This window comes from Cetorhinus maximus, chromosome 14 (genome assembly GCF_964194155.1).
Source record: "Cetorhinus maximus chromosome 14, sCetMax3.hap1.1, whole genome shotgun sequence".
Lineage (NCBI taxonomy): Eukaryota > Metazoa > Chordata > Chondrichthyes > Lamniformes > Cetorhinidae > Cetorhinus > Cetorhinus maximus.
The window spans coordinates 14,204,995-14,218,023 of NC_135892.1; the positions used below are offsets into that span (position 1 = coordinate 14,204,995).

The following is a 13,029-nucleotide window of genomic DNA, read 5'->3' on the forward strand; positions in this document are numbered from 1 at the left end:
AAATTCTCTACCACAGAACGACATGGAGGCCGAGTCACTGAATACATTTAAGAAGGAAATAGATAGATTTCTGGATTCCAAAAGCGTCAAGGGGTTTGGGGAGAGAGCAAGAGTAGAGCGTTGAGATAGAGGATCAGCTATGATCATATTGGCGGAGCAGACTCGAAGGGCCGAATGACCTACTCCTGCTCCCGTTTTCTGTGTTACTGTTTCTAAGTCATTTAAATCCCCTGCTCTTTAATGTTTTGAAAAAAAAGCCTGTAGTTGAAAAAAATCGGTGCTTGCAATTTCACTAGCTATTTGTTGACATAAGCCTGAGGGCTATCATCAGAGGATCAGCTTGCAATCTAAGCAAGCCATAGAAATTACAATGCAGAAACAGGCCATTAACCCTAAAAAGTTATATCAATATTTATCCATCACTAGAACAAATAGTCCTAATAACATGGCCTATCTTGTTCAAATATCCCTCATCCATTGATTTAAATGGGGTCCCATATCAATAATAAGTTGTGGGGGTCTGCAGCACAAATTCCCACGTAATGAATTCTCAATCTGACTGCTTCCACAACCTATCATTATCACAGTGGGTGGGGATCTGTAAGTTCACAGTTTGATTGACAGCTCCAAGTGGTTATAAAGAGACAGCTGTCTTTGATGTAGGGCTATGAATATAAATGTTTGTTTTGTAAAGGATTAAGTACTTGAAGGGATTTAAATTTATTGAATGGGCTTTTATCAATGAGAGCGTTTTTTAATATAGAGAAGTCTGTAATAGATACTTAGAACTTTATTTCATCTCAGCATGGCTTCTGAGGTCTGCCCATGGTGAATATTGGGTGAGTTGGCATGGAGGGTGTCAGGACAAAGGGTGGTTGGTGTGGGGGCATGGGTTGGTAATGATTGGCACTAAGTTGGCATGGAGGGTGTGTGGGCCATTGGGGGTTGGTGGGGAGCATGAGGTAACATAAGTTGGCATGATTGGGGCATGGGGAGTGTGTGGGAGGTGAAGGGGTGGGAGGGTTGAGGGCTAGAGAGCTGTTTTTGGTTATTATTTTTATTACCATGAGAACAAACTCCCAGAGCACCAAGGCAGGCCTTTTAACCAGCCTGCCTCGGCACCCAGCTGCCCCTGTGGCTGCCTCCACACTGTTTCCAGGTACAGCAGGACCAACTTCAGTTAGCACACACCCCCTACCACGGAGTGAAAATCCAACTGTTCGGGGCACTTTCTCCCAAGTCGGGATATTTGAACCTGTTAGTCAGTTCAATCTGCCACCAATCTGTTTGCTTATTAAGGACTGAATTTTCAGTCTTGAGTTGAGTATGCAGAATCGGGATATTTCCCAACTTGGGAACGAATATTCGGCCCTTAATATGCAAACAGGTTGATGTCAGATTGAATTCATCTACAGACTCAATAGTTGAATCCTCAGCATGTCATGACATAACACCCTTACCTGTGGGTTCAGACCAGCATGGTCTTCTGCAATTCAGATCCCAAAGGACAAAATTGAGCAGGGCTAGGGAGGAAAAAATAATCATCATATCTAAAATCAATCCATATTTGTTGTCCCTCCTGAGTATAATGCTAAAATATTTTTTACAGCTCCAGAATTAATTAAGTAGTTTTATGCACAAGCACCATGACTTCACACAAACATCAAGATGTCACGATATGGATGAATTCCATCAAACTCCAATCGTTTTTGGTGCTGCCAGTATGATTTGATCCTGCGAACTCAAAGTAAGCAAGGAAGTAATTCACTCCAAGTCCAGTTACTGGCCTGTAAATATGCTGCACTGCCGTTTTTCATTACTTCTTTTAAAGTCATTTTGAAAAAGTTAACTTTTTTATCACAGTATTCCACTTCTATCTTGCCAAAGGCTGTTGTGGGCAGCTGTATTGTGTTCTGAAGCACTCCATTAATTACAGTTGCATGTTTGATTCATTTCTCGATGCTGCCCATTAGAAAAATGATAAATCACCTGGTTACCTGTGAGGCATACTGCTTTCTCTAGGCACCCACATAGCTTTTTTGCTTTCCCTAGTGGTTTGACTCATGCCTGCTTCTCAGAAATCTACAGATTTTACTTCATATTGCAAGCACATTTCATTTTATTTTCATTGCCAGCAGGCTGTGAGAGGGGATTTAGAGTTCTAGCTGCTAATTGCCAGCTTGTAATTTTAATTGGACTGCTTCCCTGAGCACTGTTCTTAAATCAATTAGGCAATGAGTTGTCTGTCACTTCATTCTCCTGTGTAGGTCATTTGGAAGCTCACCACCCACAAGAGGTCAATCACCCAGATGGAAGAGTATTGACAGCTACAATTAACATCTCTCACATTTTGTGATTTCTGGTACCCATTTGCCTTAAACATTCCAAAAATGTAATGACAACTTTTTTTCCCTAACAATATTGCATTGTTACAAGTCACAAGACCACAAGCGCCAGTGAGTCCTACTCTTCTGCCATAGTTACAAGGTTAAGCAATGTGCTGATTAATCACTCCTTGTTACTAAGATCAAATGAATTCTCAGCATTAATCGACTCCTAAATAATTAACCCCTTTTGTTCATGACCTAGTTGTTAGGAGACTATGTGACTGACATAATTGCCTGGACCTACAGTATTTAATTCAGCGGTTTACCCCAAATTAGCATCAAACTGCTAATAAATCAAATTTGTCCTGTAAATCGTCTTATCTCAGATGTGCATTTTCTTCCCATGACAGGTGCCATATTGAGAGGACAGCTGGGTCCCACTGAACTCATCTGCCAATATATTCGTTATGAGCAAATCAATGAGGCTATTAATATCTTGTGCGGCATGAACTGGAATACTGTGGGCTCACAGTGCTACATTTGCCTCATTGCCATTGTGGATCACCTCCTTAAACAGAAGCTTACACCAGAAAGAGAATGTGAGATATGCACAGAATATTAAATTCACTCCAGTATTCTCCAGTTGTTTAATTCTGTTCTTCACTTTGTCTTTGCATGCTGTAAGGCTTTAGTCTATGTTGAATGGAGGTCTCTTAATTCTTATAGTGTAGCCTTGAAGCTCCTCCATGCCTATAGGTTCATGTGATGTGAGCTCAACTACAATAATAACAGATTGTATTTATATATTGTTTTTTAATGTAGTAAAACTTTCTAAAGCACTTCACAGGAGTGTTAACAAACTGAAAATTAACAGTCAAAGAAGGAGATATTAGGATAGGTGACCATAAGCTTAGTCAAAAAGAGAGATTTTAAGGAGCGTCTTAAAAGAGGATAGAAAACTGGAAGAGCAGAAAGGCTTAGAGAAGGAATTCCAGAGTTTGGAGTCTAAATGTTGAAGGCACAGCTGCCACTGATGGAGCAAAGGAAGTCAGGAGGTGCACAGGTTCTCTGAGGCTTGTAAGTTCAGAACAGTTTAAAATGATAGGGAGGAATGAGGTCATGGATTTGAACATGTGGATAAGAATTTTAAAATTGAGGTATTGCTGGGCCAGGAGCCAACATAGGTCTTTGCACCTGCAGAGGGGTGGTGTGCTTTTGTTGCTTTATAACAGGCTACTGGAGATGCATTTAGAGATGTGTAACCAGTATGGCCACACCTAGCTCCTGGGAGCAGGGATTGGGGGAGGGGGAAAGAAAGCAAGAGGGAGTTGAGGGGCTCAGCACTTGGGGACCTGGGGTCAGGGGCGGGATGGGCGAAAGAGCAGGAGTTGACAAAAGTCTTCAGATCTGCATTGGACACAGGCATGGACTCCAGCTCTTTCCAACTCCACATTCAGCCAAGTACATTTTACAAAACTTGGAAGTTCAAATACCTGAACCACCAACACAGGCAAAATGGGCATAGGTTTAATGTTTCATGTGAGAGGGGAACCTGCATCAATCCAGCACTCCTTCTGCACTAAGTTGGTGGTTCAGTCTAAATTGTGGGTTCAGGTCCTTCAGCAGCAGGTTTGAAACCACAGCTGTCTAGTCAAAAGTGAGAGTGTTACCATGTGATTTTATTTTGTGTTCTACAAGTTGGGAGAAGTTGATGCTGGGAAATGAAACATTTCCCCATTTCAAATATCAGGTATTTATTACACAGTTTGATACAGAGTGAAGCTTTGTCTCCTTTGTCCTGATGATATATTTTGATCCCAGCCTCAGAAATGCACCAACTCCTGAACCATTTTTTTCATCTCCCAAACGTTGACTTGTGGCAGTTTTAACCCTAGTTTATCATGTCCCACGCCCATTAGTAACTGGGCCAAGACTGCTCCAAAATAATTCTTCATTTCCAAATGTAACTAAACGCTTATCCAAAGACTGCTGTTGTATTTTTGATTTTTAAAAAATTATTTTTCTCCCTTTATTTCTCTCTTTACTTCTCATACTGTAAATTTTTTAGTCGTGGCCCTGCTTATATCAGTGCTTCCTGGGTACCTAGAGCAAAGGGTTTTCCAATTATCCTTTCATTCCTGACTTCTGCTCAGCATTCCACAATAGTTAACATTGTTGCACATGAAAACGTTCTATTGTAATATGTTTTGGAGGGAAGAATAAGGAGGGAAAATAGAAACTAAATGATAAAGCTTTTAAAGACATAAAAAAGCAGAGAAAGGGTTTACATTCATTAATCTTTAAAAGTGGAAGCATAAGTTTTAGTAAATTGGGGCAGAGAGTACAAAAGCAAATACGGAGTGGCAAACTTAAACAAATCATTGGACAGGCCAGAGAATATTCTGTCTGGTTTTAAGCACCCAATTGGATGTCAAGGCCACATAGAGGCTACAGAATATATTTGCACAGGATACCAGGCTTTAAGTATGAGGAGAAACCAGAGAATATTGACAGTTAAGAGGCAATCTAATTGAGATATTCAAAATGCTGAGGGGTTTTGATAAAGGTAACTATGGAAGAATATGTCCACTGTGAGTTGGGGCACTCAGCTGGTTAAAATGTGGCAAAATTAAACTCCTCTTCACCCTAACCCTAAATTGTTGACCCCATTCAAGTTGTGGGACTGGGTAGGATTGACTAACCCTCCCAGATTGGAACCCGGATCTCCTGACTATTGCTGCTCATGGCCCAGGAGATCTCAATTTACATTTGCTGTTTCTGTCACCCTCTGCAATATAGAGTGCCAGACCGACTGGTGTGTCTGAACAATCGGGGGAAGAGTTGAGGAATTGGGTGGAGGAGGGGTAGAATTTGGGGAGAGAAAGAGCCTGAAAAATGGCAGTTGGGCAGTGGCAATGGGAGGGGTAGAATCCATGTCTATCTCTGCTGCAGATCTGAAGACATTTGCCAGCTCTCATTCTTTCCCCCGAACCCTGGGTCCCCAACTGCTGAGCCCCTCAACTCCCTCTTGCTTTCTTTCCCCCTCCCCCAATCCCTGCTCCCAGGAGCTATGTGTGGCCATACTGGTTACACAAATCTAAATGCATCTCCAATAGCCTGTTATTAAGCAACAATAGTGCACCACCCCTCTGTAGGTGCAAGGACCTATGTTGGCTCCTGGTCCAGCAATACCTCAATTTTAAAATTCCTATCCACATGTTCAAATCTATGACCTCGTTCCTCCCTAACATTTTAAACTGTTCTGAACTTACAATCTTCAGCGAACTTGTGCACCCTCCACCTTCCTTTTCTCCACCAGTGGTGGCTGTGCCTTCAACATCTAGGCTCCAAGCTCTGGAATTCCTTCTCTAAACCTTTCTCCTCTTCCAGTTTCCTATCCTCTTCTGAGACACTCCTTAAAAATCCCTCTTTTTGACTAGGCTATGGTCACCTATCCTAATATCTCCTTCTTTGGCTCTGCTAATTTTCAGTTTGTTAACACTCCTGTGAAGTGCTTTAGAAAATTTTACTACATTAAAAGTGGGTGGTGTTGGGGAAGAAGGTGATGCAAAATGGCAGCGGCAGGGGTGGTGGTGGAGAGAGAGAGGGAGAGACTGGGGGTTAGGGAGGGGAATTAATACTTCCTTGGGAAACCAAAAGGCTGACTGAGGAATGGGCTGGATATGTGGATCGATGTTTTCTGCAGAGCCGGGAGCAGCAGCAGCAACTTGGTGAGTGGGAGCATTACCAAAAGAGATGCAGCCAGCTGGGTAAGTGCATCCTGGAGAGCTTACCAACGGGATTGGTGACAGGGGTTTTCCACTGGGAAAAACCAAGACCACATATGACTAGTGAGGCAAACTAGACTATCATTTAAAAGCAAATGGGATCAATTTTTTAAAAGATGGAATATGAAAGGATCCTGGAGTTTAACCTCTCCACTGTCCTCAGATTCCCTTCCCTCTCTATGCCTCGCATTGTTTTCCCCTCTCCGTTTCCCCTTCCAGTTTCTCCGCCCACCATTATCCCTCTTCACCCACTCACCGTGGCACCTGGTTCTCAAATCTTTTCGCACAACAGCTGGATGTAAGGGAGGTTTTTAGGTTTTATTTTTAGTGTTTTTTAAAAAGAGAAAATTAGTGGGAAAATTGAATTCCAATTTTTAAAAAAGTTGCATTTTTATAGCACCTTTCATTACCAACAGATATCTCAAAATGCTTTACAGCCGACGAGGTACTTTTGAAGTGTAGTCACTGTTATAATGGTAACAGACAATTTGCTTAGAGAAAGCTCCCACAAACACTAATATCATAATCACAGATAATCTGTTTTTGTAATGATGATTCAGGGATAAATATTGGCCAGGGATAACTCCCCTGCTCTTCTTTGAAATAATGCAATGCGTTCTTTTATGTACACCTGAGAGTGCTGACACAGCCTCGGTTTAACATCTCATCTGAAAGAAAGCACCTCCGACAGTGCAGCACTCCTTCAGCACTGCACTGAGTGTCAGCCTTGATTTTTTTTTTACTTAAGTCTTGGAGTGGGACTTGAACCCGTAACCTTCTGACTCAGGTGAGAATGCTACTCACTGAAGCACACGGTTTACCAGCCATATAAATACTGTAGCTACAAGAACAGCTCAGAGGCTGGCAATTCTGCAGTGAGTAACTCACTTCCTGACATCCCAAATGTTATGATCCCAGCTGAGGTTACTCCTGGACAAGCTTGATAGATCCTAATTTTTATTTATTTGTTTAGATATGTGGAGAATAGCTACTGAATAGAGGCGTAGGAGTCAGTTTTAATAAAAGGATAAAACATTTATTCAACAAGAAAAGATGAGTTATATTACAATATTCCTTCATCCACAACTATACCTTTACAGATGTATACCGAATTGTAAGGATAACACAAGCTACAAAAACTATCTTATACTCTAATGTTCACAGTAAGTACCCCAGCCCATGTAAACCTATGGCACCCTGTGGTCAGACACACCACACTCTGAAACCAAGTGACAGATGCCACCTCAAACAGATGCTATGGATCTCTCCTCAACTCCCTCCAGACGCTTATCACCCCTGAGCCACCCGGTCTCACTGCACTCTGTCCTTCACATGAGGGTTTCCAATTCCATTCTCCAAGACCTCGCCTTGGAATCTTCTCCTAAACCGACGCTTTCTCTCAGATGCTTTCCGCAAGGGTTCACCTCCAGGGTTTCGAACTCTCCTTCTGATGTTCCTCTTCCCTGGGTCACCACATGCATTCAAGCTGTCTTCCATGCACTCTCTCTCACCAACTCAGTGTTAACAGTACACCACTGCTTCACATGCCCATAGCAAAGAGTTACAGACCTTCAGTTGTCTCTTTGGACCTCCTTGCTTCTTGCAAGCTGTTCTCGCTTTAAATCTTCTTTCTGCAGCTTTTGTCTCTTTTTAAGTCTGAAGCTTGGAGCCTTTCTCTCTGCCCCTTACTCTTAACTTCACTTAAAAGAACCTTTTCTCAGATTCCTATCCTTCCTTTGACTAGAAGGTCTTTGGGCTTTCCCCTCTTCTACTCTCCTGGATTTCTGGGGTTTTTCTTAGCTTGGGACTGCCATCTGCCCTTTCTAGGCTGCTTCACAGTTGTCTTCAAACCAAGTGAATTCCAACAGCTTCCAAATCAAAACTGTTGTTTCTCTTTTTCTGTGTCTCTCTGTGGGAGGGACCTGCCTCTCTGGCCCCCTGTTGCTAGGCAACAGTCCAATCCTTCTACCCTTGTATGTTTACCTTTACTTTATAGGAGTCGTAAAACTCCTCATTAGAAATGCAAGCATCCTTTTAAAGTGAAACTAAAACTCCATTTGACCTTTCTTAACACACAGATACAGAAATACAAATCAAACTTAAACTTTAAAGCTAAAACTCATTCTTAACATCCCTACATACAAATATAACTTACTTAAACTATCTCTATTTCCTAACACCAAAGCCTGTCCATCATCTACAAGGCACAAGTCAGGAGGGTGATGGAATACTCTCCACTTGCCTGGACGAACGCAGCTCCAATAACACTCAAGAAGCTTGACTCTATCCAGGACAAAGCAACCTGCTTGATTGGCACCCCATCCACCACCTTCAACATTCACTCCCTCTACCACCGATTTACAGTGGCAGCAGTGTGTACCATCTACAAGATGTACTGCTGCAACTCACCAAGGCTCCTTCAGCACCACTTTCCAAACCCGTGACCTTTATCACCACCTAGAAGGACAAGCAGCAGATGCAAAGGAACACCATCACCTGCAATTCCCTCTCCAAACTACTCACCATCCTGACTTGGAACTATATCACCATTGCTTCATTGTCGCTGGGTCAAAATCCTGCAAAGGCAGCGCAGCTCACCACCACCTTCTCAAGGGGCAATTAGGGATGGGCAATAAATGCTGGCCTAGCCAGTGACACCCACATCCATGAACAAATAAAAAAAACTGATAGACAACCAGGTAAATTGATGGCAAATTTTGAACAAGAAAACAAGCAAGAGATTTGAAAAAGTTGCAGTTAAACTAAATAATGACCCACAGATATTTACATGGTTTATTGATGTCACTTTCATTAGGCTGATCAGGCTTAACCTAAATAGTTTATTTGAATTAAAAGTAAAATTGAAGAAGCTATAATTGTTGAACCTTTTACCACTGCAATGGTGAGATAGTGAAGATTGTGCTGGAGATTCAGCACAAGGATCAGTTATTTTTTTTTAATTCTTGGGATGTGTCCATCACTGGTTAGGCCACCATTGAGGCATTTAAGGGTCAGCCATGTTGTTGTGGGTCTGGAGTCACATGTAGGCCAGCAGATTTCCTTCCCTAAAGGACCAGATGGGTTTTTAACAACAATCGACAATGGTTTCATGGTAATCATTAGACTTTTAATTCCAGGTTTTCTTTTTTATTGAATTCAAATTCCACTATCTGCCATGGTGGGATTTGAACCCAGACCTCCAGAGCATTGGCCTGGCTGCCTGGATTACCAATCTAGTCACAATACCACAATGTCACTGCCTCCCCTTATCTATTTTAGAGGTAACAATGCCCTTGGTACATGGCCTAACTCAGCCTTTGATTTCTATTTTGTAAATCTTGTAAAAGATGTGTGAAATAAGTCACCAAGGAAGGCAAATATGGGTTAATAAGTTTTTAAGCACAAAATTACTGCTGTGATTTTGATGGTTTTATTGCAAGTTTCTTTTTAAAATAATGCTTTAATTCTGCAGCACATCTTGAAGCAAGTCTTGGAACATTTTATGCCCCTACAAGATCCTTGACTGATACAACTGTGTTAGAATACAGGGATCCGATCAGTTGCTATGCCAGGCGTTTTTTTCACCATCTGCTCAGGTGAATAATAATATCACTATCTGCACTTGGTGATTGTATTTGTTATTTTCATAGATACTGTAGGTTAGAAAGAATAAGTTGAACTACAAGAGACAGACTTCATCTTTTATAATGTGGGTAAAGTTGAAGGTCACTTAACACACCTTAATGTTAAGTGTTAAAATGTTTCAGCCTCAACTGAATCAGCTGGGTTGGAGGTGCAGGGAGCTTATAATGTTATTTAATAACGGTTCCAATTCTATGATGTGTTAAAGCTTATGCATGGGAATTCATTAGTTCCCAATTTAGAAACCCCTGGTCAAACTTGTGAATTATGTTTATTTTTTCCCAGTTTGTTTATGATAACTACAGATTCTCCACTACTGTGCAATCGAGGCTTTTGTGCCAACATTACTTGAGCAAAGCTAGCCTGTAGTGCATGAACTAACTGGCCCTAAATTTCCTCCTGTCAGCCTATTTGAATAATTATTCATAGTTGCTTGTGCAGTTTGACCTCATGAAAGGACAAAGCCTAATGGGGGAAGTGGGAAGACTGGTCAGCAAGCCCAGTTAAAGGGATTTGAACTCTTAAAGGTAAGTGGATGTGTATGTGGGGGGAACTAATATTCCAGCTGTTATTAGCCTGGGTAGTGAAGATGGATAAATGCTAGGTTTTAACAAAATGAAAGGAAGAGTTGAGGCACATGACATTCTTTGGGGAAGTGATGGAGTATTGCAGTGCATGTTTGATGGATGACAACTGGATGTGCAACCATAAAAGTAATGTGCAAGGAGGGCTGCCCTTCTTCAGGACAACCTCTTGAGAGGACAGCACTGCACCGTCCAAGCAGCTGGTGGCAATGAAGCTCAGTGTTAGTGACACTACCCGCAGGTCTTGGCAACAGATGCAGCAGATGGCGGCACACTTAAAGAAACCTGACAAGAAAAGACTGTGCGATATTAACAATTTCAAAAACAGCCCAAGATTTCATAGCATAAAGTGTTGACTGTCAGCATATTCCATTTTTACTGCTCACCCATTGAAAGCATCATGAGCTGAATTTTTTGAGCCCCCCTAAAATGGGGATGGTAGGGGAGGAGGGGCAGCGGTGGGTGAGGCATTGAAAATAACGGTGCTGGGCAGTGTCGATTTCAAGGCATCAATTCCAGTGCCAGCAATAATGACCAGTGCAGGGAAGGGTGGAACAGGAATCCCACTCTCTCTCCAATTCAGCACAATTAAGATAGTTTAAAAGCTCGTTAGGAGCTTAAAAAGTTCAACTGATTTTTAAAAGGCGGACAGGTTACTTGCACCTTCAGAAACAATTTATCTGAAGGCAGGCAGGTACAGAGTGGGGAGCCATTCATGGCTCACCCAGGACATCACCACAGCCCAATAAGAGGGTCCAGGTCAGTGAGGCATGCTGAGTTGCACAGTTGGCAGAGTGGACATGGCATCCAAGCTTTGAATAGGGTCGACAAGCCCCCCCCCGCCCGCCCAGCATCACAGGGGCAGAAGAGCAAAGGACAAGCTTGCTAAAGACAATTAGGTGGTACCTGCCCAGAAGGCAGTCTCCAGCTGGCAATCGGGGCACGACTGTCAGATTTTGGGTCCAATAATGATGAGGGGAAACACCCTTTGTATGAAAGGCGGAGCCCCGTGCATCAGCAGGGCACAGGAGAGGGAAAAGAGGGTGAGAAGACAAAGGAGGCCAAACCCTCAACACAGGATCGACCAACGAAGATGAAGCTACCTGGAGTTGAGAGACCTAGTGCTGCAGGAGACTGCGACTCTCCAGGAAGATGGCCACAGACCATTTGTGTCCTTGTCACCAAGGACCTCAGATCTCATGGTGCTAGTCACCATCCACAACCAGTGGCTATCAAATCACAGTGGCATTGACCATCTTTGCTTCTGGTTTCTTCTGAGGATCAGTTGAAGACTTTTGTGGCATCTCAAAAACAGCTGAAAACCAGTGCAGCTCGTGGTCACTGATGCCGTCTTTGCCAAAGCTAGATAGCGCATTCATTTAATGACAGACATGGGCTCACAGGCATTGCATTTCACCTTCATTGCTTGGTTCCCCTGGGTCCAGGGCATCATTGATTGGACCCATGTGGCCATCAAGGCACCCAGCAACTGGCCAGTGAGATCCCTCAAGAGGAAGGGTTTCCACTCCCTCAATATCCAACTGGCCTGCAACAACAACAAGAGCTTCCTCCATGTGTGCACTGCTACTCCTTCAATCTCTACAGTCCAGGCTGCCTCAGATTTTCACTCCAACCCCCAAAGTGCATGGATGGATCCTAAGGAACAAGGGAAATCCCTTGAAGGTGGCTACTGACACCTCTACGGAAACCCAAGACAAAGACATAGAGGCAATACAACCAATGCCATTGAGGACAACCATTGAGTAGGTCATCGGGTTTCTGAAGATGTGATTCTGGTGCCTGGATCGTTCAAATGGTGCCCTCCAATATCTCCTTAAAGGATCTCAGTCATTGTAGTGATCTGCTGTACCCTCTAGAGAGGTGTGAAATGTTAGGATTCTGAGGCCCAGGTTCATTGAGGGTAGAGTAGGAGGTAAAAGAGGAAGAGGAATTGGAGGTAGAAAGAGATGATGCTGAACAGAGAAGTGCCCCTGCTGCATGATGAGGTGGTGTCCCCCTGCCACACTCTGGGAAGAGGACCTCCCTCTTCTCCCTGATGGATTCCAACATTAGGTCCAAGTTGGCACTGATGAAACTAGGGTCTGCCCTGCCCTGGATGCCAGTCTTCCATTTCCCCACAACATCTTGCTTCCCTCTGGCGGAGTGGAAGGCTTTGGCACAAAACTGCAGATCTCTTAATCCGGACAACCAATATCCTCAATGATAGCTGCCGTGGGTGTCTAAATGGGTTCCACACTCCATCTGACCCACCTCCATTCCTGTCCCCACAACTCTAAGTGGACAGGAAACCTGCCTCCATACCAATTAAGAGCTCACTGCTGTGAAAATCTGAACTTTAGTCAATTTCCCACCAGAAATAGGGTTCTGACCCAAAAACAGACCTAGCTCCTGTTTCCCACCTTGTGGCAGAAATTCATCCCCTATAACAGCACTTCCATTGCATGTTCATACCTCAGTAGGGTACACTTTCAAGATGCAACATTCAGAAAAATCTTGCCATATTCACATCTGCTAAGACCATAATATCGCAAGCCTTTGTAAAATAACATAGCTGCATGATTGTCTAGTGGTAGCTGTGTGATACAGTCACTTGCAGGCACCCAGGTTGGCATACAAGTTGTGTATCTTTATCACTATGCATCTATTCCTTCAACTTCCAGCACCTCC

General features: G+C 43.0%; 1 protein-coding gene across 3 annotated transcripts in view; it reads left to right on the forward strand.

Annotated features, from left to right (window-relative positions):
* wdpcp (WD repeat containing planar cell polarity effector) overlaps positions 1-13,029 on the forward strand; it is a 161,320-nt gene that overhangs the window by 82,730 nt on the left and 65,561 nt on the right. For all 3 annotated transcript variants that reach the window (XR_013578649.1, XM_078556529.1, XM_078556530.1), the window contains exons 11-12: positions 2,738-2,926; positions 9,588-9,711. Coding sequence is in view for 2 of the 3 variants with exons in the window: in XM_078556529.1 (XP_078412655.1) it covers positions 2,738-2,926; positions 9,588-9,711 (313 nt within the window). In the remaining variant the exon portion in view is untranslated. The remainder of the gene's footprint in view (positions 1-2,737; positions 2,927-9,587; positions 9,712-13,029) is intronic.